Genomic DNA, 27,628 nt, shown 5'->3' on the forward strand with positions numbered 1-27,628 from the left:
CTTTAGGATCTGAAAAATAGCAGACCAAACTTCTTTGCGCAGAAAACCAGAACCCCTGAAATGAACTTTTTCCAAAGTGTTTCAAAACATTCTTATATTGAGTTAATTTCGTATTTCAGCAAATGAAGAAATCATTTTACAAATGTTGAAAGACATAGCAGTTGGCAAACCTCTGAGGGTAAAAAAGCCCAAAGCCATTTTTTAATTGCTGAGCATGGAAAACGATAGTGTTGAACATATGTTTTGTAGACCTCTACAATCTTCGAAGCACAGGGTTTTAATTCCTAAATTCATTTTGAATGCAAAAAGAACCTAAAAAACAAAATAGCTTAGCTGATTAGAATGATAGCTATGATTTATATCTTAGTGTTCCACACTGCCATTATTGTCCATGGAAATTAGATTTTTGATTTTTAAAATATTATATACTAACACATTGCAGGAAACAACAGCAGAGTTGCTTTGGTAGCATATAATTATGCAACAATGAGACCTATTACAAATAGATAGTGTCTTTTATGCTACCTTCAATTAGATTTGTTCAGTCTTCTATGGTCATTTCTGTTGAATTCAATGTTGCAAACAATGTTAAAATTCAGAACTTCCATAATTTAATGTCAGTTGCAAAAAAGCAGATATCATAGAACAAATATTATTACATAATATCTTCCATATTTATCAGTTTTGGAAAAGAATAGTACTACAGCAGTGGTGGGTTCCTGCCGGATCGCACCGGATCGCGCGCGCTCCCTTTCAGCGCTCCACCTGGCTCGCGCGCTCCCTTTCAGCGCTCCACCTGGCTCGCGCGCTCCCTTTCAGCGCTACACCTGGCTCGCGCGCTCCCTTTCAGTGCTACACCTGGCTCGCGCGCTCCCTTCCGGCGCTAAAACCGGAAGTACGGTCTTGCCCCGCCCCTGGCGAAGCGACGACGCCTGCCTGCGCTCCGCTCCGCTGAGGAAACATCTCCGTTCCCAGCCGAGCTGGTGGAGCGCAGGCAGGCGTCGTCGCTTCGCCAGGGGCGGGGCAAGACCGTACTTCCGGTTTTAGCGCCGGAAGGGAGCGCGCGAGCCAGGTGGAGCGCTGAAAGGGAGCGCGCGAGCCAGGTGGAGCGCTGAAAGGGAGCGCGCGAGCCAGGTGGAGCGCTGAAAGGGAGCGCGCGCGATCCGGTGCGATCCGGCAAGAACCCACCACTGTACTACAGATATATGTCAAGTAATACAACAAATCACCTTTTCTTATAATATAATGTGAAAGTACCACTAGATGAGCAAAATGTTACAGCATAGCTCCTTTCTGGTTTGCTGGGACTATGTGGTTTCGCAAATCAATTTCAATGAGGTAATATTAGTTTGAGAAATAAATATAGTTTGAGTTCTTCCCAGTATTTGAAGGATCACTGCAAAATAAATATAATGATAGGCCCTCCCATGTTTCTGAAGTACTTTTGGTATTGGACATGCAACTGGTAGTAATGCAAATTCTAGAAAATCCCATTTTCTGGGAGAACAATTCTAAGACCTAGAAAACAAGAAGCAATGTATATACTACAGATGATACTAAACTGTAAATGCCTCCTCTATAGATCATATTTCTTTAAAATATTAAGAGTTGATGCTAACACAACCATGATTATAAGCATATTACATTTACAGTATTATGCTCATGAATTTAAATTAATCTGGAACATCTTCATTTGCACCAAAACAAAAAACAAAAACCCATGACTTAGCAAAATATCACTGGCCAGATTGAACGACCATATCAGAGCATAGCTAGTATAACTATGGTTTATTGAATAAACCACAATTATTCGGCTCATAGTTCACTTCTAGTAAGAATCAGAGAAAGTGATGTAAAACCAATATTCCCACATACATAAGTATTTCTACACTGCCAGAAGAATACCTAAGAGGGATACATTATTTTTGGTGGAAAAGGAACAATACTGGATTTGGGCTTCATTTGATGGTACATCCAATTGAATTACAGATGTAACAAATTTGCAAAGATTTATTTAAGATCTATAATGTAGACTGAGTAAAATATCTTCCCTTTTCTAATTAAAAATGTGAAATTAAGGTACATATAATTTAGATTTTGTAAGCCATCCAAAGTCTAAAGAAGTGAGCAGTCACAACACATTGATTTTTTTTAAAAAAAATTCAGACTAGGACATCCAGTATTGCTGTAAGAAATCATCTTTTAATGCATTAAAAAGCACTATTGAAATTTTATCTAGGGCAATATAGAATAAAAGAGTATAGCAAATCATGTCTATCTGTTTATCATTTATAAGAAAACACATGCTGCTATTTAACATAAAACTATTCCCTTTAAGTTAAAGTATTAATACTTTTCAAGAAAATGTTGACTCTTTTAAACAAAAGGGGAAAAAAACCACTTCAGCCTTGTGCACATCCGTTATCTCCAATAATGATCTTTTGTACAGATTCCCGCAACATGGAACATAACAGAAACTTATTTTTTCTGGCTTTTAGGGTTTCACATAATTGTTGATGTAGTCTTTACCAGCAATTCATCATGGGGCCTTACATTTTTTTCAATTTTCAGAGGACATTGATCCAATACTCCTGATATCAGTGAAGATGTTATTAAGTAGCTTTTTCATAAAATGCTAATAGCTTTCAATAGTGGTAAGCAACTATTTCAGTCTGAAGTTGCTATTTTTAAAATAATTTTGACCCATTTGTAAGTAGATTTAGTTTAAGAATGGAAATAGATTCTTGTTTTGCTAGAAATAGGAAAAAAAACTGCTAATAAAGCCATATCAAAAAAGCTATACGGAGAATGGGATTTCAGTCAATAAGATCTATCTATGATGTTGTCATACAATTTTTATGAATACAATCAACCTACTGCATTATCCATATGAACAATAACAGTAAATGTTATGAACAATAATAGTTCTAGACAACTCATGACCTGTTGGATCATCCTTTTGGATATATTTGTCAGCACAGATTGCTTGAATGTGGGAGACTTACTCAAGGAATTTCTCACCTTCTCTATAAGGTTTGCCATTGATTTTTTTTTCCTGAAAGCTTCCCAGGAAGGAAGTTGCAAGTCCAAATTTGCCTTTGTGCTCCCACTATCAGCTGTGGTCATTTAATTTCCATTGACTCTGTCCCTGGAAGCTTCCCAAGTTTCCCCATTGATTTGTGTCAGGGAATGTTGTAAATTAGGATCATGTGATTGCAGCAGTTTGACCACAGTGCTCAGCAGCAGCAAGTACTGCCACATGGAAATGTCAAGAACCTACAAATTTTATTTTCATGGGAGTAATGGCTCCCAATATTCTATAAATTACTCCATTTTAGACACAAGAGTTTTAGTACCATAGTATATAGATACAATAAGTAATTATATATATTTATATAATAATAATGATTACAAATTTATTACATGCAACTTTGCACATAAAGTTATCTCCCCTTGGAAAAGAGATTAGCAACTATATACATTTGATTAATAAATAAGTAAATAAATAATACTACTTAATAATAACTAATAACTAAACCTTATCCCCCTACAAATATTCCCTGATTCCAAAAAAATGGCCTATCAACATGAAATCTAGAATGGCTGACATTAAGTCAGCAACAGGGTGCAAATGCAGTTATGGAATTAGTCATATTACTGACCATATTTTAGAACTCTACTGGCTTCATTCAGCTTGCTGACATAAAATTGTTCACAAAGTAGTTTGAACTGCATGAATAAAAAATTGTATAATGTTTTCAATATATTATGCATGGAATGTTACATAAACAATAAAGTAAATCAAATATTTATTGCTGCAACTATTCCAAACAATATATATATATCCTTCTTAGGTAGCTATTACTTTTGGTATGTTTTGTGTACAAGTGTACAATAAAATTACTGAAGATATGATTCTCTTAATATTTAAATAATATATTAAATTTTAATATTCAGCACCTGGAAAATCTGTTTGCCAGCAGACGAGATAGCTGGGCCTGAAGCTTTTATACATATGGGACTCAAAAAACCTACCCATCACAAATAATTACTAAGTTTACTCGCCACACAGGCCAGAGTTGCTTCTGCTCATTCTTAGACATTATGTCTACACTAAAAATTCACTGTATTTCATATACTATTTCTAACAAATTACCAAATTAATATTCATAATAGTAATTTAATAAAACCATAGGAGTTCAACTATTTTTTCCTGAAAAATTGCAAAAGTATATTTGTCCATAAATATATGATCACTTTTAAACAAACTTGCACATTAGCTATAGCTCATTTCAATATATATTAATATATTAAATAGTAATTAAGTTTTATTTTAATGCAACATTTCTAGGAAAACTGCATAAATGAATAGCATTTATATTTGGGCATATTGGAAATTATCCATGTTTGTATATTTATCACATTATTATTGGTGGTAACATAAATTCATTGAAAACAGAAAGAGCAGCAGATAATTGAAAAGTACTTAATATATTTTAAAATTTACTTTATAATATGTAATTTTTGTATGTTGTATAAGGCTCTTTCAGCTTTCAACAGGGAAAAGAGAAGGGATAAGTATGAAACATTTGTACCTCATTACACCCAAATAATTCAAACAGAAGTCATTCTAGTACTATCCTGCTAATAAGGCATCCAATTTACTAAACAATGAAGACTGAAAGTATATAAAAAAGTTACAAATGACTGTCCAAGGAATGACACTGGAAAATATTAAGCAACAGCTCTACCTCCAGATAAGCTTCACAATTAAATAGTTTTAATGAAGAGAGCTTTCAAAGACAAAAATTGGGAGGCATTGGTTAGATTGCCTCCAACTTTGTGTTTTGACATCTTCGTCTTTCGTCTCTGTGCATCTTACAAAGAAACCCTTTTACTAGGCCCACACATGAACAAGAGACAGCAGTGCTTATAAAAGAGATTGTCAAGGGTGTGAGCCAAAATGGGTCTCATTTGGATTTCAAGTGAACAAAACTCCTAATGCATTTCATTACAATGCATGTGAACCTCTGAAAAGAAGGATGGACTGGGATTTTCATCCCTATTAATTTATTGAAATGGATTCATTTTTTTCCCTAGCATATCATGAGAGATCATGAATTTCAGTGTGTGTAAACTACAGAGAGAGAGAGAGAGAGAGAGAGAGAGAGAGAGAGAGAGAGAGAGAGAGAGAGAGAGAGAGAGAGAGAGAGAGAGAGAGAGAGAGAGTGTCAGTCAGTCAGTGACACACAGAGAGTCCAAATATAGAACAAATACAGAACCCAAATCCAAATATGGTCCAGTGTTTTTGTAACATAAGTGAATGCTCTGTTAAAAGCAATACATGGAAGGGTTTAAAAAGTAGAACCATACATAGTTTTCAGAAAGTATTCATTTTTATAATGTTCTAACATTGTATACCCAATCCTATGCATCTCAGTTTTCCTCTAATATGTATTCCCAGCCAGATGTAGAGATGACTAATCAAATCTATATTGAAGGGCTATAAATAAACAATACTTTTTAAATAAACATACTCAAAAATATTAAAATAATTTAGGGCTCCAAATGTTCTTCTCCGTGATCCAACTGCAAACAGAAGCTAGATGCAGCAAAAATACTAAGTGGAAGAAATGGGAATAATTTTGGCCAGTCCTTTCTTCTTCCTCCAACCCCTCCCTAATTGCAGACACTTCTATCTGATGTAGAGGCCCAACTGACCTCAGAGGGCAGATTTTGTAGGACAAAGTAGTTACACAGATAATTGGCTGAAATTACTGCAACTTTCCCACATTCATCTGAGAATTCAAGTTCATGTAACTCTGGATATAATCCAGAAAATTTCATTTATTGACAAAATGTTTTGTATATTTATATAGAATTACCTACTACTGTAAACAAATTATTAAAAAATAACAAAAACATCTTATAGACTACAAATTCTATGTATCTTTTTATTGTATTTAGCCTTACTTGTATGTTTTCTATACTTTTTGAATTTCTATAATAAATTATGTATGTAATCCAATATCCTAATATATTCTTTTATAGATATTAGATTTGAATATGATATGGTAAATGCAAGATGCTTAGTAAATGCTAATATATACCTATACATATTAATTCCCTAGAAGCCCAGTAGGAAGTGCCTTAGATATTTATTTTCTATGGCCTGTTTTTTAAACATTCCTATTACCCAAGGTATGATAAACAATTCTTGCCAAAATTATAAGAACAGATACTACACTTTGAACTTAGCCCAGGGAATCAACAAATGAACAGAAGATGCCCTCCTATTTGAAAAGATATGCTGTGTTCTTTATTTTTTTGCTTGTCAACTAATTATTCATAAATACAAATGTGTGAGTGTGTGTGAATTTATTTATTTAAAGGTAACTAAATTCTGTACAGTGACCTCTAGCAGAAAAACATGCCTGACTCTTGATTGGTAAAAAGAAACTTCACTAATTTTCTTTTATTTGTTTTATTATTCTTAGGTTTTGCATTATTTTATACTAATGAATTTTGTGTATTTAGGTGCATGTCCTGGTCATCACCAAAATAAACTGTTTTGATATGAATTCTTATTGGCATAAAATTGTAATAAAAATATTTCAAGATTTAGTAAAACACTTACCTTTAGATTTAACCTTTAAAAATCTTGAGAATTACTATGACAATAAGCAATATTTTAATGTACATCTAAATATTTTAATTATTTAAAAATAAGTTTATATCTATTTTTTGTCTTCTATGTTATTATTATAATCATTTATGTTCTCTGTATAATCATAAAGAATGTAAATTTATCATAATCAATTATTATAATCACTTAATTGAAAATGGCTTTATACCATTACCCTAAGTATAGTAAACAAAATTCAAGAATAAAATAAAATATTAAGATCTTTGGTGAAAAAATATTGCTTTCCTTGTGTGCAAAAGAATTGCAAATTTCAGATCAGGCAAATGTCTATAGGAATCGGGTTTTTTAAAAAAAGCATTTTATTTAAAAAAGGAAAATGACTAAGGCAGATAAATTTAAAAAGGTTTTTGTAAGATTTCTAAACTTGACAGGATCTTACCTATTAAATAACACCTACCTATCTATTTATCTATTGCACAGATACATAGATGCAATGTTGGAAAGTACAATCACAATGTGCACTCATCCATGCAAATCTCCTGAGAAAACTAGCAACACAATTTTAGTTCTATTAAATTAATATCTAGACTAATTTGATTAATTGGTGGAAAGTAGAGGATAGTTGGTTATGTAATCTTAAATATAACTGGACAGAAAAAGCATGCTATTTGCCATAAGAAACTCTGCATATATAATTGATATAAATAACAAGAATCAAATAATTTTGATTAACAAAATTGAACAGCAAAATTATCTATTGATCTTTCAGGTTCTGTGAAATCTGGTTAGGTGGAATATGGTTTTTGTCATTTTTTAAAATTTGACATTCCTTTAGTTTCTACTAAACTCATCCCCAAATACACAACTTTCTTTCAATTTCTTCTCCCTTTCTCATTTTGATAGTCTTAAAGAAGGATCAAATTCTTGTTTACACATTTTAGAAGTTGAAGTGCCAATTAGTACTCAGATAAATAATTTCAGTTGAAGTATATTCTACATTATGCCTCATTATTCTAGACTTTCTTTTTAAAAAGTTACCTATTTTGGTCATACCTTAACCTATAAAGGATTGTTTTCTCTCTTGGATAGATAGGAGAAATTGGATCACAATAGTTCCAACTAAAAAGATTATATTAATTAAAATAGTTGCATCAATAATTTAATGCTAGTAACATCTAGGTTATACTTGTGGCTATCTTCTCATACTGACATATTTGTGAATGTGTAAATCAAATCTTTGAAGGACAATCTACTGACCTATTATGGCCCTTTAAACACTAAATTAGTAGTGCCATATTTTAGATTAAAAACATTTAATGAATGAAGCCTTTGCGACATCTGGCGGTGCAAAGTATATGCAAAAAATTACTTTTGTTTTTACAAATCAATCAGTACTTGAAATTTGCTCTCCAAAAGGCTTTGATACCCCCTAGCGGGAGGACAAAAGCAATCTAGTTTGTAAAAAAACATGGACTATCATGAATCCTTATGGTGCAAAGGTCAGATCTTGAGATGTAGTGACACTGCGACAATGAGACACTTGCTGGACAGAAAGCCTGCACATTTAAATATAAAAAAGATCTTCATGAAATGTTCTCACACATTTAAAAGTATAAAAAAATCAATTAAAACAAGTGCAAATACTAAAGAATGCATATAAAATGTGTATATGAATGTTTGTGTTGAATTTTTTGTCTTAATTTCTAATAGCACCATTTTGTTATTAATAATTTTGAATAACACATAAACAGAATGAAATCTTAAGCTGTACATATATATCTTTTATAGATCATGTTCTACCTTTCTTTAAATGTAGGAGTATAATTGCTTCATTTGAACTGCTTCTTTGGACCAAATGCCAACATAATATAAATAAATATGGCTAACTTGGACAACTGATCATTAACATCTGTTTTTATAGTCATTTTACAGAAGCAGGTATAGAAAAAAAAACATTTTCCCAAAGGAACTTAAGAATACATGATGTTTACAGTGAAAAATAATGATAGTGGCAAATGCAGTAGGAGCTAAGAAACTTCTGAAAAATAGAAGGGCATTTTTAAAACTACGACGTGAATTTCAAGAACAAGTCTGCTCAGCAAATATTTTAGATAAAGTTTCAGTGATATTAAATACAGTTATGTTTGTTTAAATTCATTTACTATTACCAATTTTCATATATTTTGCCTGATAGAACACATTTATTTCTAGCACATTGGAAAGAAGCTCTATGAGTATATTAAATATTGTGACTAATTTAAGAATTGTGGGTTTAATTCAGAATCTTCTTAAATATTAAGCAAAGAGAATTTGTCTGATTACAGTAATTTATACAAAACAAAATATAAAAAGAGGATATTATTTTACTATCATACATAAAAGAATTCTTGCATTCAGCAAAAGCGAAATCAAGTTATAATAGAAAATATTATAAAATTATTAAAGTTCTATTTTCAAATACATTAAACCTGATTGTAGACAATGGATTGAGTCTAATGGCACCCAGTATATATGCTGTGTTTTTAATACAAAAGAAAAACTCATTGAACTATGCTTCCAATGTTTCATATCAAGAAAGCAATAAGTCATTAGACAGTACAGAACTAGGATAGAACACATTTCTTACCTGCTCGTGTCAGTTTTTACCAGTTCTTACAAAGTAAGTGTGAAAATACAAAATAAGAGTGAAAATACTAAATTAAGATTCAACATTGATGATCTGGAAGAACATCTTCTGTATGTATTATTTAGAAATATTTGGTATACATCTCAGATGGGCAAAAAGGTTAAAAAAAACCCTCTGTTGTTTCATCCTCAAAACCCCACAGCTTTAACCTTAAACTGTCTACCATGGACCTCACTCCATTCCAAAGAGGTCCATAGAGGGGGCGTGCATAAGCGCATCAGCATGCCTACCCTCCCTATCCTACTGTCCCCGTTTATTTGTACTCATTTCCTTTGTTCATGTCCATGTTTATACTTATACCTATTATCTTGTACAAACTAAATAAAAAAATAAAAAAATATTATGAAAACGCTAAAACCAACTTTGTAGTAACTTTGTTATATAACAAGTTACAAATGGCTGAAAAGATTAGCTGTTATTTTAATAGGAATCTGATTACAGTAGAAAACCTGCAACATTAGTAAAGAAATTTATTCTAAAAATAAATAAAAAATTATAAAGAAAAAGAAAAATATCAAAGGAAAAACATATAGACAAAAATTGTAGGGAAAGAATAATGAAAACATAATTTAGCTTTTTAGTAAAACATTCATTTAACTTATCATTACTATGGTATAGTAAATGATATAGTTTAACAACTATATCAAGCAATACACAAACAGATATGTATATTGATACACAGAGTTTTCTAATACATTAAGACACTAGCATAAATTATATAAAGGTATGAAAACAAAACTATAGTAATGACAAATAGCAAAAAAAAGATGTATACACCTTTTGGTGTCTGGTGCCTTAACCACTGCCAGTTTGTCACAATGGTTAAGGCACTAGGTTAGAAAATGGCCTTACATACACATTATTCCTATTAATAATTTAAACTATTCCTACCAAAATATTCTAGGCAGTTTAAAATATTTAAAAGATTACATAATTTAAAGAAACATGACCTACTGAACAAAACTGCATAAACAACATCTAGAGGAAAAAAAATGATAGGAGCGCACAATATATCCTAACCCTAAGCCTAGAACAGAGTCAGAGTCTCTATGACATGCAGAATGTAACATTGATTCTTTTCAGATATCAGGCTAAATGTATGCAATTGCGTTATATGATAAGCCTTGAGATCGTATACAAGCTTTTTCTCTTCTCTTCTCTGATGCAACAGAAAGCAGAATTACAAGTTTTCACTTTTACTTTGAACTAGGGTCCCCACATATGTTTGGATTCACAGATTTCATTTTTTTTTCTAGAGAGTTCAAATAAGCCATGATCAAATGAGTTGGCAAGAGAGAATATATGAGCCCCGAGTCTTCATTTAATCTTAAACTACTGTATAGTTTAGCATTTGATCTAAATCAGCTAATTGTGATTCTTGTTAGACAACTCTTTCAACTTAAATGGCTGATTAGTACAGAGAGTAGGAAAGGCAAAACATAACTTGTCACTTAATCCCACTTAGATTCTTTCACATTCTCCATTAAAAATGAATTTTTGACAACATTTATTTTGATGCAATACTATTTAGTATTTGTTTTAATTATTTGAGATTTTTTGGTCAGGTCTATTATTTCCTTTACCCATTTAGGGTGCTTTAGACAAAGGATGTAATAATCCTTTCTTGAGGGATGCGGTGGCTCAGTGGCTAAGATGCTAAGCTTGTCGATCAGAAAGGTCGGCAGTTCGGCAGTTTGAATCCCTAAGGTCGTGTAATGGAGTGAGCTTCCATTACTTGTCCCAGCTTCTGCCAATCTCAAAATTCAAAAAGCATGTAAAATTCAAAAGCATGTAAAAATGCAAGTAGAAAAATAGGAAACACCTTTGGTGGGAAGGTAACAGTGTTCCATGTGCCTTCAGCGTTTAGTCATGCTGGCCACATGACCATCATGGAGAGGTCTTCGGACAGTGCTGGCTCTTCGGGTTTGAAACGGAGATGAGCACTACTCCCTAGAGACAGGAACGCTAGCACATATGTGCAAGGAGAACCTTTCTTGAACATTAAATTAAATATGCACAGATCAAAATATCTTGGGTCTATTTTTCAAGCTTCTTGCTTCTGAAGATTGCATTACAAATTGTGCAACAGAATGCTCTCAATACTGAGATAACTAATATAGTACTGTAAGATTTTTCTTCAGTCCAAATTAGGCACTTAAGTTGGTCACACAATCAGCTAGATGTTTAGACAGGATTTGGCATTTTTATCCATCTATTTAGTCCTTCTCAAAATCCTGGGACAGGCAGGTATTGTCACAGGATGTAAGCTATTCCAAGTGAAGCTGCCTTTTACAATTGACTGGTGGTGATTTTGTCAATGCCAAAGGTGTTCAAGTGGAGCTTGCACCCAAGACACATATTATTATTGATAGTATCTTTGATTTCTTTTACCATAGTCATTTTACTTTGCAGGTCCTTGCATATTGTGATTCTCCCAGGGTTTTTCCTCTCCTCTTTTGCTGTCTTTAGGAACTGCAACATTCACTAGCTAGATTTTATTGAGAATTATTAAGTCTGGTATATTATATATAGGATGTGCTTGTCTGTTTAAATTTAAAATTCCCAAAATATTTTAATTTCTTCATTTTCTATTATTTTGTCTTACAAGTTTTGTGACCCCACAAGTTTTGCAAACAATTGAAATTTCTTATCAATATTCTAGACCAGGGATGTCAAACTTGATTCCATTGAGGGCCGCATCAGCGTTGTATTTGACCTCGGGAAGCGGGGTGGGGTGGGGGGGCAACTATACATCACTTGTGTCAGGAGTGTCTGTGGTGGCCAGCAAAAATGGGCTGTTTCCAGGGTGGCCTGTGGTCAGATTCTGGCCCCAAGCCTTGAATTTGACACCTGTTTTAGACCATTGTTGCTATTTGTCATGCCATTGTTTCTATTCAGTTTGTGAAATCTTCTTGCAGCAACTAGCTAGGTGATACATTGTTTCTTCATTTGCTGTCTTCTCAATTCATTGTCATTATTTTTGTTATATTCATATTTTTTTAGTTCTGCTTTGATCCCATTCCCTTTCCTGCTATATATATAATGATTGGAATTGCCTGTTAGCTATTTGAAAGTTGCTGATATACCGGTAATTGGCTTGTAATTGCTTGGTACTGCCTCTTTAACGAAGCTTCAATTTCACTTCCTTGAAGCACCTTGTTAAACTGCTTGGCAATGTATTTATGATTATTGTAGTATCTTGGGGTCATGTGTTTGTCAATGGCAACCTTTCCAGTGAGCTTCTGACCAGCAATGGGCAGAAGTGTCACTTAACGAGTGTGATTCACTTAGCAACTGCAGTAATTCAATTAACAAGCATGATAAAAAAAATCATAAAATTGGATGTGACTTATTTAACTACTATCTTGTTTAGCAACATACATTCTTGTCATAAATTGAGGATTACCTGTACTAGCATCTTTTAATACTTGGGCTAGCTGTTGCTTTGGTACAAGCTTCAGTTCAAGCAAGCTTATTCTGTTCTTTTGATGCTGTTTTAAATGCTCAATCCTTCTTTTTTAATTAGATGGCTTTGTTCTTTCTGAGAAGGCAGAGAAGTGGGTGCCTGGTTTAAAAAATGATTTAATATCTACATTGGCTTCCTCTGCTGCTGACTCTGTGGTCATCATACATATGATAAAGCAATCAAGTAATTAAAAAAAGAATGTGATATTCTGGACTTGGAAATAGGAGTGCACGTATGTTAGAATAAGGGCCAGGAAACATGTCAGTCACTAGGAAAATCAGGAAATCCAGATAGTTCAAATGTGTATAAAGATTTATTGTAAACTTGAGCTCTCTACAAGAATCTGAACTACTAACGGCCAAGGGAAGTTAATGGGAGATAAGAATAGAAAGAATTCAATGTGGGTTGGACTTAGAAATCCTGTGGACGTGAGGAGACTCATGATTGGTGACACATTTGACCCCCTTCCTCCGTCTCAGCCTGGTCATATCCTACAATAGTAAAGAATTATATGAATGTTGCAAAGCATCCAGTTCCAAATTCTAGAAAAAGGAATTATGGCAGCAAATCAAATAAGAGCAGTAGAATGAATAGCTGGACTCAAGGATGCTTATCAGGTTTCAAGCAAAAGTCTTAGGGATATGTCTGCATGGGTCATAAGAGGCAGAATAACAGATATACCATGCTGACTATTTACTGGAAGTCCTAGATAATAAATGTTTGGGGAAAATAAAAATAAAAAGTATGAAGATATGACTCTGCTCCAATCATAAACTTTGGTGATCTAAAAAGGTAACAGGGCTTCATAACTATTTTATCCATTTGTCTAACTTGCCTTTGATTATCATGTACCACAAGATGATACCTTCTTAGATATGGAATGAACTATTGGAATGTTTTTCAAGTAACTTCTAATGAATTTAATCAAAATAAATTCGTAGCTATTTTGTAATTTATTCATGCCACTCCATAAAGAGCAAAATCCCAAATGTTTTTCTTTCTAGTATTCCTTCTGTTCCCTAATTGGGTCATTTAATTTAGGAGCTCAGAGCTCTTGGGGTTGAAGAATTAGTATAAGACTCTGTCTGTCTCTCCAGTCATCTACCCATCCAAAACCAGAAGGTTGAAATTATTAGAATTCCTAACTGCTGGCATTTTAGATTCAGAAATATCTGGTAGGTGCTTGAAAGCCTATCTTATATGCTTTGACTGACACTGGCATTTTACATTTATTGTGCCCTAGTGATCTGAGATGTTGAAATTATTATAGCAGTATACAAGAAATAGAAACTTACAAATTAAGAAAAAAATTACATATGCTTTTGTTTGCTTTAGTTTCTTATGCTAATATAAAGTATTCTGTAAAAATTGGGTTATTTATACAGGATAAGTCATAAGAAAAGAACTGTCTTCAATTATATCTTATTTTGATAAAAAAAAAGAAATAGTGAGAAGTAAAAAAAAAAAGAAAATAAAACCACAAGTGGAATAATATTACATTAGCTATTTAAAATGGGACTGATGATAAGAAAATTTGATAAAGGAGATTTTGCTGCTCTGCATACAAAAAGAATTCATTGTACTTCATTAACAATAAGAAGTTATTGAATTCACTATAGCATTTACTGAGATTTGGCTTTATGCATAGAAGTGACTTCATTTTTTTAATCAAATGTAGTGAATAACCTATACAATTATTTCAGAAGTAATTATATCATTTTACTGCTAATTTTATTAAAACCCTTACTGACAAAGATTTAGTTCTTTACAGGTGGTTAAAAAGTTCTTTATTAGTATAATTAATACGCACATATTCATGATATTTTACTGTGAATTTTCTTAAAAGGCTGCAATTACTAAATTAAAGAATAACAAAAAGAAGTATAAAAACTAAAGGTCAGAAAAGACAATTTTACTCCTCACCATATTAATAACAATAGCTCTGATATAGCAAAGAGCATGAAAAAGTAAATCTTTCTGCTATAGTAAACAGAGCAGGCTGTTTTTAGGAGAGAAAAATAGGCTAGTTTGACCCTCAAAAAACTCTCCTCTTCTATAAGAGGTAAACTTATAAATATGATTTTTTAAATGTTCTTTCTGTATACAACATTTTAATATGGCTGGCATATCACATTCCTAACATTTTCAATATCAGCTCTTATATTAAAACCAGTCTTTGGATGGAAATTAATTTCCTGATACTTAGATTTTAACTAACATTAAATTTTCATTAACATCATAAATGAAGCTTGTAATTAATAATTACAAATTATTATTGTAAGCCAACTGGATCCTTTCAGGATTATAAAACAATAACTAGTTACATAGCAAAGCTAGTGTGCATATAAATCGATGTAGTCCCATTTTATTACTGCAGTCCTTAGAGATAAAAATAGATCCAGTTTTTAAAAAAAATTAGTGCAAATACTTATTTCCCTTACTTAAACAACAGCACTTTTCAAGTTGAAAGAGAAAAAAGGCACAAGTGTTTGCAATCCCATTTTGACAGCATTGTGTGGTAGATATGACTTTCACAGTCTGCTGGCAGTTTGTAGGAAAGGCACCACACCTGTGACTCTGCTGTTGATTAATGAGTCTTTCAACTTATCGCTACCATCTGAAGAAGGGCCATGGCCTTTCCAAGCTTCACTGGTTCATTCACTTTCAACTGCAATCCTACCGTGCTAGCGTCTGTACAAAAAAACCCACACCTGGTTAAAGCAAATGAAAATATGTTATATTTTTTAGGCAAATCAAAAAGGATGTAAAATTAAACAAAATGAGTTGAAGAAAAGGGAATACACTTGTATCATAACTGTCAACCTAAAGATTCATTTAAAAAGCCTCCCTCAGAGATATATGCTGCAAACTTTTAGAGTGACACTATTCTCTCTTCCCAACAATCTGGAGGTCTGCAACAAAGGAATTGCCATTTGAAAACAAGAATTTGCTACATGATTCAAGAGAAATCTTTCCATATGCTGCCATTATAGTGAAGAACTTGTAATTTACATTTTTTTTGTCTCTCTGGCAATTAATAATACATTGAAACAATGAAGTAAGTGCCAACTTTACAAATCAGAACACTATAAATATCACAAGATTTTAAATCTCTCCTTGGAGAACAACTGTGTTAAACCAAAAAGAATCCGTAGGCAATAAAGATAATACCCAATGAGCCAAAATATCAATGCTTTGGGCTAACTAGATAAACTTTCTCCTTTTATAGAGCTGTCTGTAGTCTTCAAACTCTCTTAACAAAATATGATCTGAAGTGTGAAGGCAATTATAATTGGTTCAATGTCCTGAAAATAATTGCATTCATTCATTAAAACAAAAAAATCCTCTTTGGAAGAAAGAAAAATAGGCTATAATTATAAAAATGCTTAAGAAGGAAGCATTTTTTTCCATATTACACAAAATAAGATGTAGCCAAGATACATAAATTATTTGCCAAACACAAAAAAATAATAGAAGACTATGTTGTTATTCAAGTTTAATTATGAAATGAGATTATAGAATGCTGAAACATAAAATTATTTTGTTTTCTTCAATGAGAGAACCCTGTAAAGTAATTAGTCTTAGTCAAAACATGGGATATTGCTTGTTTAGTTTTAACACTGGAAGATACAAATGTAACACCAGCATTAGTTCAGACTGACTTAATTTTATAAATGAACAATATACAACCTCTCAATCTTTGACAGTAGATATAAATCTAAATGAACCGGATAGAAAAGGTATTTGATCTTTTTGATTATAGGTCTTATAAGAAGATACCTGAGAACAGCATGCACAACCAAGAAAACAAATGGATTATTAAATAAAGCAAAAATGAACAGGTTGAAATTTCCATATTTTGAAATCATTATCTGAAGACTCCCTTGAGAAATCAATAATACTGGGAAATGTAGAGGGAAAGAGAAAATAAGACAACCAGCAGCATGGTGTACAAATTTGATTTTAAAGACAATGGTGAAAGTTCTGAAGAGACAGGTTGGGCAGTGGTGGGAGTCAAAAGGTTTTACTACCAGTTCTCTGGGTGTGGCTTGGTAGGCGTGGTATGGCTTGGTGGGCATGGTATGGCTTGGTGGGCATGGCAGGGGAAGGATACTGTAAAATCTCCATTCCCTCCCCACTCCAGGGGAAGGTTACTGCAAAATCCCCATTCCCTCCCGATTAGCTGGGACTTGGGAGGCAGAGAATAAATGGGGGTGGGGCCAGTCAGAGCTGGTTCTCCGAACTACTCAAAATTTCCTCTATTCGTTCTCCAGAACTAGTCTGAACCTGCTGAATACCACCTCTAGGTTGGGGACAGATTATTTTGAAGATGAACTATCTCATTCCTAAAAGTCAAAACAACTTAACGACATATAATCTATCAATATAACTGTCTTTTGTAAAAGAGAATATAGCTATGAAGAGTTACTAATCACGATAAGTACATATTACCTCAAGCATTAGAGGCAATACTCCCTAAATAAGAGCTTCTAAGCATTTATATGTGGATAAATAAACCTGTATTTGTCTTTCACTTCTATCTCAAAAAATTATAAATAAGATTATGGGGCCTTTGAATGTGTGTGTGTGTGTGTGTGTGTGTGTGTGTGTGTGTGTGTGTAGGTTTATAGGCTTCAAGGAACATTGACAAGAATTTTTATATTTGATATGTTTCTACTGTAACATACAACATGTAAAGAAAGTGGTTTCAATTTAGGTTTCCAAAGAAATATTGCTGTCACAACTGTATGCCCCATATACATGCAACCACTACCTTAATTTGGATGAGAAGGGATCAATAGAACAGAAAGGAAAGGCTGTTGTTAGGGCTAACACTCAGTTTCAAATAGGCACTAATTTAGAAAAAAAAAGTATGAGAGAATTTAACTATTAATAGATGAGACATTCAAACAGGGAATATTATGACAGTTGAGTCTTTTTATAGCACAACTTTATCATTTGTTAAAGATAATATTTATAAAAAGGATAAAAGAAGTAGAGCTAGACTGTATTTCTTTTCCATACTAAGTGATTAAATGCAGATACCCTTAGTGCCCAAAAAATTGTTTAATATATTTTGGAAAATTGTTCAAATTATTATGCATACCATAATAATAAAGGTTTTAAAGCATACTGTTTGAGAAAATCAGCAATACTATAAATATATTAATATTCTCTCTCTATATAGGCATATATGACATACACACACACACACACACATTATGACCTATGACTTATTGCTTACTTTAACACTTGGGCGTTAAATTCTATTCTATTCTATTCTATTCTATTCTATTCCATCCCATCCCATCCCTTGTCTTCTTCTGTGATCATTTCAAACAAGAATAGTAATATTATTACATATTAAATATATGCAACTAACATTTTACAGGTGACTGGGTGCAATATATAACCATATATCTACTGAACTATGAAGAAATATTGCAACTTTGTCCTAACATATATCCATCACAAATATATTCTGCAAGAAACAGTTTTTTCCAAATGCAGGCCATACTTTTTTTTTAAAGAATCATCACTAGAGCTAACAGTTTAGTAGCATTGCTATTTCAGAATAGTAAAAACTATCTAGACAAGTTATATTATTTTTATAACTGTAAATTGTATAGGTAGTCCTTGACTTACAACAGTTCATTTAGTGACCATTCAAAGTTATAACAGCACTGAAAAAAGTGACTTATGGCTCTTTTTCATACTTATGACTGTCATGGCATCCCTGTGGTAATATGATCAAAATGTCAAATGTCACTTGTCAAATGTCATGTATGATGGTCGCAGTGTCCCCGGGTCATGTTATCCCCCTTTGCAACCTTCTGACAAGCAAAGCTAGATTCACTTAACAATCATGTTCTTAACAACTGCAGTAATTCACTTAACAAATGTGGCAAGGAAGGTTGTGAAATGGGGCAAAGCTCATATAACAGCTGTCTCACTTAGCAACAGAAATGTTGAACTCTATTGTGGTTGTACATCGAGGAGTACCTGTACATCAAATCAAATGGATAGTTCAGTAATTCTCAAATAAAATCATTTTCAACTCTTCAATATTGCATAGTAATTTAAAAAATTTTATTTGTTATTGTTATCTTTAATGTTCTTTCAGGCTATCTTTGGGAAACCTATCAGAGTTTTCTTTTAGCTACAAATAGCATAATTTATTACAAGCTGGTTCTTACAGAAATATGCTGTAGCTCTTTTTATACAAGAGACTTTGTGAGACCTATACTTCTCTATTTTAGTACTATACTGCATAGGAGAAAAAAAATCTCTTCGCTAATTCATAACTTGCCACTCTTTATAGTATTCATTACAATTATTTAACATGCCGTATAGCAAATCGGTCATACATGGTCATTTGTTATGATAGAAATTCTCTAGATACATTCTTAATCTGCCATTTTTTCATGTAAGTGAATATTGCCAATAAAATCATGAAAAAGTCCTATCTTTAAGAAAATAATGCATTTATATCCTACTTTTCACAATTTTCTCACCATTTATAACTCAATTAACACACACTCTTTCCATATGGCTTATTTGTAGTATCACACATGAATCCTTCTTCTATGCTGCCATTTATTTGTTTGTTTGTTTGTTTGTTTGTTGCATTTAAAAGACAATTTCACATGTAAGGAAAGGATATAAGTTTCTATTGATTTTAAAGCATTACCACAATACATCCCACCTCTTGTTTCCAGAAGGATCTTTTCAAAAGGAAGATAGCGAAGAAGATGCAATGAGCATCAGTGTAGAAACAGATCTTTATATTTAAACTTTTAGTCCATTAGTTAAAATGACTTTTTACATTGTTTCACATTTTATCAAACAACACAAAGCTTCTCATACTCTAAGAAAACTTTCCCTTTCCGTAATTTCAATACCTGTGTGCTAGGAGTGTCCCAAAGGTGATTCTATTTTGTCCCAAATAACTTGGCAGCATATCTGACCAATCCCACTTCCACTCATTAACGGCACACTGTTGATGTAAAAAAAAAAAGTATGCTTAGTTATTAATCAGAGTTAATATGATCAGCAAATTAAAACTCCAGCTGTGATAAACTAAATAAGGAGAAGTGAGGGCTAGAGCAAGGACTTACACAGATAACATCAATCTTATCAACAGAGGAAGTGTTTTATTTTAGTAAGTCAGCAATTAATTTATAAATCCATTTGGGGATGTAGCCATTATTTATATAAAGATAAATTGATTTTTGAATTCTCCAGTTGTTAATGGCATTTTACTAAACCATTTTCCTTAAAATATTGTACATTTTGTATGCGTTGTAGCAAATTATATTTTTACTGACATAAAATATACCACGAGGAAGACTTTAGTGCAACTACAGTATGACTTTACATATCTACTTTTATATAAAATAATCCATATTCCACTAGATTATTGGATAGTTTATAGTTATAGTTTATTTAATTTATAGACCGCCCCCTCTCCCCATAGATATTTCTGAAAACTTATATAACCAATGCTAACACATGTAATATCCACGTTATACAAACATTTTCCTTGAGATTGTCAAATGATTTCATGGAAGACAGAATGCCATCCAAAGCAATATGTGAGTACACAACATTAACTGTCATTAGGTAACAGCAAAATCAAATGTCATAATGAGAAGGTGGAAAGATAGAACTCAGTTCTTGAACTGAAAGGGGGTCTCTGACACTGAAAAGATTAAAGTGTGATAGACTATTGCCTGCATTACAAAATGATATCAGTTTAGTTCAGTTTTTTTTAAATTAACTCTAAAAACACATATTTAAATTCCCAAATGTGATCTAAGAATAACTGTGATTTTACCCTGTAGTTCCTGGGTACAAAGTAGTCAAATCAAAATCGTTACCAGGTCTAAATGATTTTATGCTGGCTCATTTAAATCTTCCTAAGCTACTAAATATTAAACCTATCATAACTGAGATAGGAATTCTCAAGGTGTTATAAATAGCTCTAATAAACAGTCATTTCTAATTAAGAAATTATTGATTGAGAGATCTAAAATTTATAATGCAATAACGAACAGCAAAATGAAGTATATAGAAAATTGGTTTAATTAAAAGTGTCTCTTTCTTATGAGAAAATTAAGAGGTCAATATTTCATATCATGTAAACAATCTTCCTGATCTTTCACCTTATTGGTGTATAATGTTCCTACCCAGTTTTTTTTTTAAAATGGTTTTTTTAAACTTGTCTTTTAAACAGACTTCTAACACAGACAATGCAAATTTTAATACTAGCAATTCTCCTTTTGGGATCCTATAACTAGAACTGCTATCTGTTTCCTTGTTCAACAATTCAAATTAGGGCAACTTCCTGGTACAACAATTTGTTTTCCTTGATTTAGTGTAGGCAAAATCTGACTTGGTAAGTACCTCTTGTGGTAACACTATGGCTGTTAACAATTTAAGAATTTCTGTGGATTGGAACAGAGTTATAAATGCTCCAACAACAGAGTTTTGCTCCCCTATTCAAGACTAGCCTTTTAACAGCCATTGTTGAATAAGGTATGCAAAATTGGTATTATAAGCCACCCAGAATTGCTTGGTAGAGAGAGATGGGTGGCAATCGATCACTCAATCAATCAATCAATTCTCCATAATAAACTGGGACAAATCAAATGTCCTGTCCCTTGAAATTAAATTTAAGCACTATAAATGGCTGGTTTGTGGCCCTTCAATCAAACTTCAGATATCTCGGCTTGATGTTTCACCATTCTCTGTCCTGATCAACCCATCATTTTTATGCCTTTCTGACATCATGTGTTTCATTCCACATTGGGATTATTTTCTTATCTTGTTGACAACCCATTTATAAATTGCTTGTTGATAATTACATCTCAGAAAATTAATCACATTGCCCTAGTTCTAGATTACCTATTTTTAATGGGACATGTTTCATCTTTTTTCTTAAGTAAAGACTCTCACATGTAAGCTCATAGAATTTAATTAGTAAAACTAGCTCCCTGTTCTCCTATTCAAATATTTAGACATCTAAAATAACTAGCATATAACTTCACATTTAACCAATTTAAGTCATAATAGTTTCCAGATGGCTTTTGCAAAGGAACAATTAAATGCCTTTCCAATACAGGTCCTGATAAGAAGATCAGACAAGATTACACAATTTTAAGATTGAGGCAAGCATGAGAAAAGAACCCAAGATAATTGCACCTTGATTTGTTTAGTATAAAATGGGACACAGAGAAATCTCTGATTTTCATGATTCTGTTACACTGTGGTCCCCAACCCCCAGTCCACAGCCCAATGCTGGGCTGTGGCCTGTTCGGGGCCAGGCTGTGGAGATGGTATGCAAGCGTGACCATCCATGCAAACCATTTCCTTCAAGGAAAGTGGGGACCTTTCCTTGAAGAGTGATCACATCCTGAGTACCTCAGAAACATTTACACATCGTGTTCTTTAAAAAGAACAAGGTGGGATAGATGAACATACAAAAACTCCCTACAGTTAAATGAAAACTATCAATTCCTCTTTATATCTAACAGACAGACTGTCTGTCTACCTATCACCAAAAAAAATCTATCTATCCCATTTTTGAACCATTCATCTCTCTTGGGAGATCATCATTTTGAATCATAAATATGAGTGGCTAGTAGACTTACCTGATTGAACTAAGTAAGATTTCCAAATTTTGGACAACCATGAAGTGGAAGCAAAGAGTTAATGACACACATGTATCTTTGCTATAAAAATCTACTTGTCATACAAATTTTTGTAACACAGATCAGTAACCCTAATCACAAACACCATTCTAAAAGCTGCATATTATCTGCTAGGATTTAAACATTTTGATTCTAAGGATGAAAGTAGAAAGCTAGGATCATGATTCCATTTTACATAATTACAGCAAAAGGAAGGCCGTATAAAAATATTAGAAAGAGCTCAGATATGCTAAAAGATCTTCAGAAGGTGGTTGGCTTCATTAATATCTTGGTCCACTGGCTTTCATTAATTAATGAAACCATCTCAAAAATTCACACAAGGCAAGGCCATTAATCTAATTTATCAAGTCAAAACATAGAGATTTGTAAACTGGATTCAAAGGGCAAAATGGGCGATTAAGAACTGCAGGAGACAAACATAAGCAGGTGTCACAAGGCAAGGCAGAAATGTGATCAAGATGAAGCAGAGGGACAAGAATTCCATTACCCCTACTAATTCCAGTGCTTAAAGTTCAGACTCTGCACAATACCAGCAAGTGTGTGTTATACCTATCAGTCCTCATTGAGAGATTGAGTATGATTTTATGGTAAGGGCCAAGAAGACTCAGATCCAAGTGTATTCTCAACCACTTTAATGGGTAATTTCACTATCTCTTGCTCCCACTTATCTCACAGGGTTGTTGGGAGGAAAATGGAAGGGAATGAAATGCATAAACCTGATCATTTGAGTGTAATGGGGAATAAAAAATTACTAAACACATACATGCATGCATGCCTACATACATACCAGTGGTGGGTTGCAATTTATTTTACTACCGGTTTGCTCGTGTATGCACAGAAGCGTCTGGGCGGGTGGGCAGGTGGACGGAGCCTCCCGCCACCGCCACTACCAGTTCACCCGATCCAAGGCAAACTGGCAGCAACCCACCTCTGATACATGCCTGATATTTGAAGGCCCTATGCAATTTAAGAACAATACAATTCATGCTACCGTTCTTCTCTGCAAAAATACACTCCTATTTTTTCTGACTTTGGCTCTCTATCAAACACTATAATATTCTCATAAAATAGGCAATTGGCATATATTTTAAGGTCAGGCTTCATAGGAATAGGGAGCATGGGAACAGTCCCTCAAAGTAAATCTTTCTGCCGTAACAATACCATTCCCAATGGTATGTGGGAAAGACCTTGGGAGACAAGGCAATGCCTTAAGGATGGCAGTCAGATGACAGCATAGCCCGCAGCTGCATATTGGGAAGAGTTAAATAAATATCTTTGAACATAACCTAAACCAAGTCCAGTCATCCAAGATACTGCATTGCTTCTGGTGAAGAAGAGTGTCAGTGTTCCAAATACCATGCAGATATAAATCAAAGTCCGAGGCAGAATCATCCTTAAAGGTCCGATTTAATATACAGGTATGTTGGCACATCTGTGGAATTCCAACTCTGATTTACATCCTGAGAGTTCACCCAGTTGAAAGTTCATGATCTATCCCCACACTCATAATCAATCACATGCCCCAATCCTTTTCTTCCATGCTGGCATCTCCACCCAGCTTCTTCCGGTCAAATGTCGAGGTGTGGAGACAAAAAATGACCTTGGCTTCTAGAAAAGAATCACAACAACACATTCCACAATCCTACTCCTTTCTATTCCCCCCTCCCAATTACTACACTAATGAAACAGCATAGGAAATTAAGAAAGTGTGGCAGGCCGAAGATTCTTAAAGGAAACTCTGCAGGCCTGACAGGCAGCCTCTCTTAAAAAAAACCACGTTTTCTGCAAAAGAAGTAAAAGTAGAAACTACTATACACAATTATCCACCTCTGCCTCCCCCCGGGGGACCCTTTGGCTTATCAGGGAACTTCTCATGGAATTGTTTCACTAAATTATCCGCTTTCAGATCCCAACTTTTCACCCACGTAGCTTCAGACAAAGGGTACCCCTTCCAATGCACTAAATATTGTAAGCGACCCCTATACAGCCTAGAATCTAAGATTTTTTTCACTTCATAATGTGTTTCCCCTTCTACCACTACAGGAGGAGGTGGAGCTTGGGTGGATGGCCTTATGCCAGACCCCATTACTGGCTTCAATAAGCTACAATGGAACACCGGGTAAATTTTCCCTAGGAGTCTGGGTAGGCTGAGTCGAACTGTAACTGGGTTAATTATCTTTTCTATTGGGAAAGGACCTAGAAATTTTGGACCTAATTTCTTACTAGGCATCCTTAATCTTATGTATTTAGTAGACACAAAAACTTTGTCCCCCACTCAAAAGGGGGGTGAGATGCAATGTTTATCAGCTTGCTTCTTGTAGGCTTCTGCCGCATCTGTTAGGGCATTTTTCGTATTTTCCCATCCCTTCTTTAGTGCCTCCAACCATTCATTCAGAGACATGGAGGAGGGAGGTTCTTTAGGCAGCTCAGGCATGGGAACGAATTCCATGCCACTGGTAATCTGGAAAGGAGTTAATCCGGTACTGCTGTAGACCGGATTATTATATGCTACTTCGGCGAAGGGTAGCAAGTCCGACCAATTGTCTTGCTGATAGTCCACATAACACCGGATGTACTGTTCCACCATCGCATTGGCCCTCTCTGCTGCCCCATTTGTGCCGGGATGAAGTGTTGAGCTGAGTCCGTGTGTGGACCCGATCGATTTTAGGAATTCTCTCCAGAACGTGGCGGTGAATTGAACTCTGCGATCTGAAATGATCCTTTTTGGTACCCCATGCAGGCGATAAATGTGTTTCACAAACATTTTCGCTAATTTCTTTGCGGATGGTAGGTCTGAACAAGCGATAAAGTGTGCTTGCTTGGAAAGCAAATCAATAACTGTCCAGATTACTCTATTACCACTGCTATCTGGAAGCTCGACGATGAAGTCCATTGTTATCTCTTCCCATGGTCGGCTAGGGTTGGCCACTTGTTGTAGTACTCCAGGGGGGCTTTCCCGGCCGGGTTTTCATCGTGGCACAAGTAGCACAGGTTTTTACATAATCTTCCACCTCCGATCTCATCTTCGGCCACCAAAATTGACGCCTGGCGAGCTGAAGAGTTTTCAGGAATCCGAAATGACCTCCTAGTTTTGCATCATGACTCTGCTGTAGTACTTGCAGTCTCATCTCTGCAGGGAAGTACAGTTTGAACCCCTTCCAGGCTACGCCATCATTCATCGTTAGGATGTCCTTGTTGTTGTTGAACCACGGGTCTGTCCGGAGGGCCGCTTTCAGCTCAGTTTTCAGGTTATCTTGGCTTCGAATTGTGACTTGAGCTGCCTTTTGGTGAGAAGGAAATATGATGGGGTGTACAACTTCTTCCTTTTTACTGTCAAACTGGGGTTTTCTCGACAGCGCATCTGCTAACAAGTTCTTTCCTGCGGGGATGTGTTTAATTTCAAATTTGAACCTTTGGAAATATTGGGCCCAACGAACTTGTTTGGGGGATAACTTTTGATGGGCAAGGAGAGCTTCGAGGTTTTTATGATCAGTCCATACCTCGAAAGGTATATCCCCCCTTTCCAGGTGATGTCTCCAGGTGAGCATGCTCCACCTGATCGCGAATGCCTCCTTCTCCCAAATGGCCCACCTTCTTTCCATAGCAGTGAGTTTCTTGGAGATGTAAGCGCATGGCAAGAGGTGGCCTTCTTTATTCTTTTGCAGTAGCACCGCGGCTATCGCGACATCACTGGCATCCATTTGGATTATGAAAGGTCGCTCTGGATCGGGGTGTCGCAATATGGGTTCTTGGGCAAGGAGGCGTTTTAATTTCTCAAAGGTCTTTTGACAAAGAGTCTACTACTTTACAAGGCAGTCTATTTTATAGCAATCCTGTTTTCAGAAACTTTGATTGACCCATCTTAGTACATGACAGCCTATCACAGCGATGGCGAACCTTTTTTGGCTCGCGTGCCACAAGTGGGGGGAGTGCAGGGGGTCGTGTGCGGGCGTGCTGCACCCATAATGCAATGCGTGATCCCCCCAGTGCGCATGTACGCACAACGCGCAACCCCCCCATTTTTACATGCTTTTTTCGCCCTCCCCAGGCTCCAGAGGCTTTATAGGAGCCTGGGGAGGGCGAAAAGAGCCTCCCCCCGAGGCCCTCCGGAGGCTTCAGGGACCATCCGGAGGCTTCCCTGAAGACTTCGGAACTGAAGTGACTTCCGGTTTGCTCGGAGGGTCGTTTTAAGCGTTCCGAAGGCATCAGGGAAGCCTCCGGACGGTCCCTGAAGCCTTCGGAACACTTAAAATGATGCTCCGAGCAAGTCACTTCCGGTTTGCTCAGAGGATTGTTTTAAGCATTCCGAAGGCTTTAGGGAAGCCTCCGGACAGTCCCTGAAGCCTCCGGGGGGGGCAGGGGAGGCTCTTTTCGCCCTCCCCAGGCTCCTATAAAGCCTCTGGAGCCTGGGGAGGGCAAAAAATGGCTTTTAAAAAGGTGAACTCAGCTGGCCAGCGCGCATGTGTGTGCTGGCCAGCTGACAGGGCAGCACCTCGCGTGCCGTGACAAATGGCTCCGCGTGCCACCTGTGGCACATGTGCCATAGGTTCGCCATCACTGGCCTATCATGTCTTCCTGCCATTTCCCCGTGACCAGTTTACTGTTCTCTATTTTCTATTAATAATGGATCTACCATTCCTTTTCTTCCTTTTCTTCATATTGTTTCTTTTTATTTTCATTGCATAAGTTCTTCTTGTGTTTAGTCTTTCCAGCTTTCTACAAATATTAAACACTTTGCTTGTATACTTTCTTGATTATTATACCTATTTTCCACTGCTTATACATTTCTAGCACAATCAAAAAATCCCTATATATTCACTATAATTTCCTAAGCAGACCCCATTTTCATCTCACTGGAATGTTGTGTAATTCTACTTTCAGGATCTTTCTAAGTTCCTTTGAGGATTTCTGCCTACAGGATCCCACCTAATACTTTTCTAAATTAGATGAAATTAGTTGCCTTCATATCTAATTATGCTCCAATTTCTTTCTGTAGTATCCTAATCCATAAGATGATTCCTCCTAAAATTTCCAAGTGCTTTTATTTCTTCAACCTGTACCCTCTTTAGTCCAAATTGGGATTTAATGTATTATTGTTTATTTTTCTATTTTATTTT

At 34.9% G+C, this 27,628-nt stretch overlaps 1 protein-coding gene across 1 annotated transcript in view; it reads right to left on the reverse strand.

Annotated features, from left to right (window-relative positions):
- The window catches only part of KIAA0825, a 184,671-nt gene that overhangs the window by 63,219 nt on the left and 93,824 nt on the right, over positions 1 to 27,628 (reverse strand). Inside the window, exon 19 of the mRNA XM_081940976.1 lies at positions 19,701 to 19,795. Within this exon, the coding sequence (XP_081797102.1) occupies positions 19,701 to 19,795 (95 nt within the window). The remainder of the gene's footprint in view (positions 1 to 19,700; positions 19,796 to 27,628) is intronic.

Source organism: Natrix helvetica (assembly GCF_964273705.1).
Source record: "Natrix helvetica genome assembly, chromosome: 2".
Taxonomy (NCBI): domain Eukaryota; kingdom Metazoa; phylum Chordata; class Lepidosauria; order Squamata; family Natricidae; genus Natrix; species Natrix helvetica.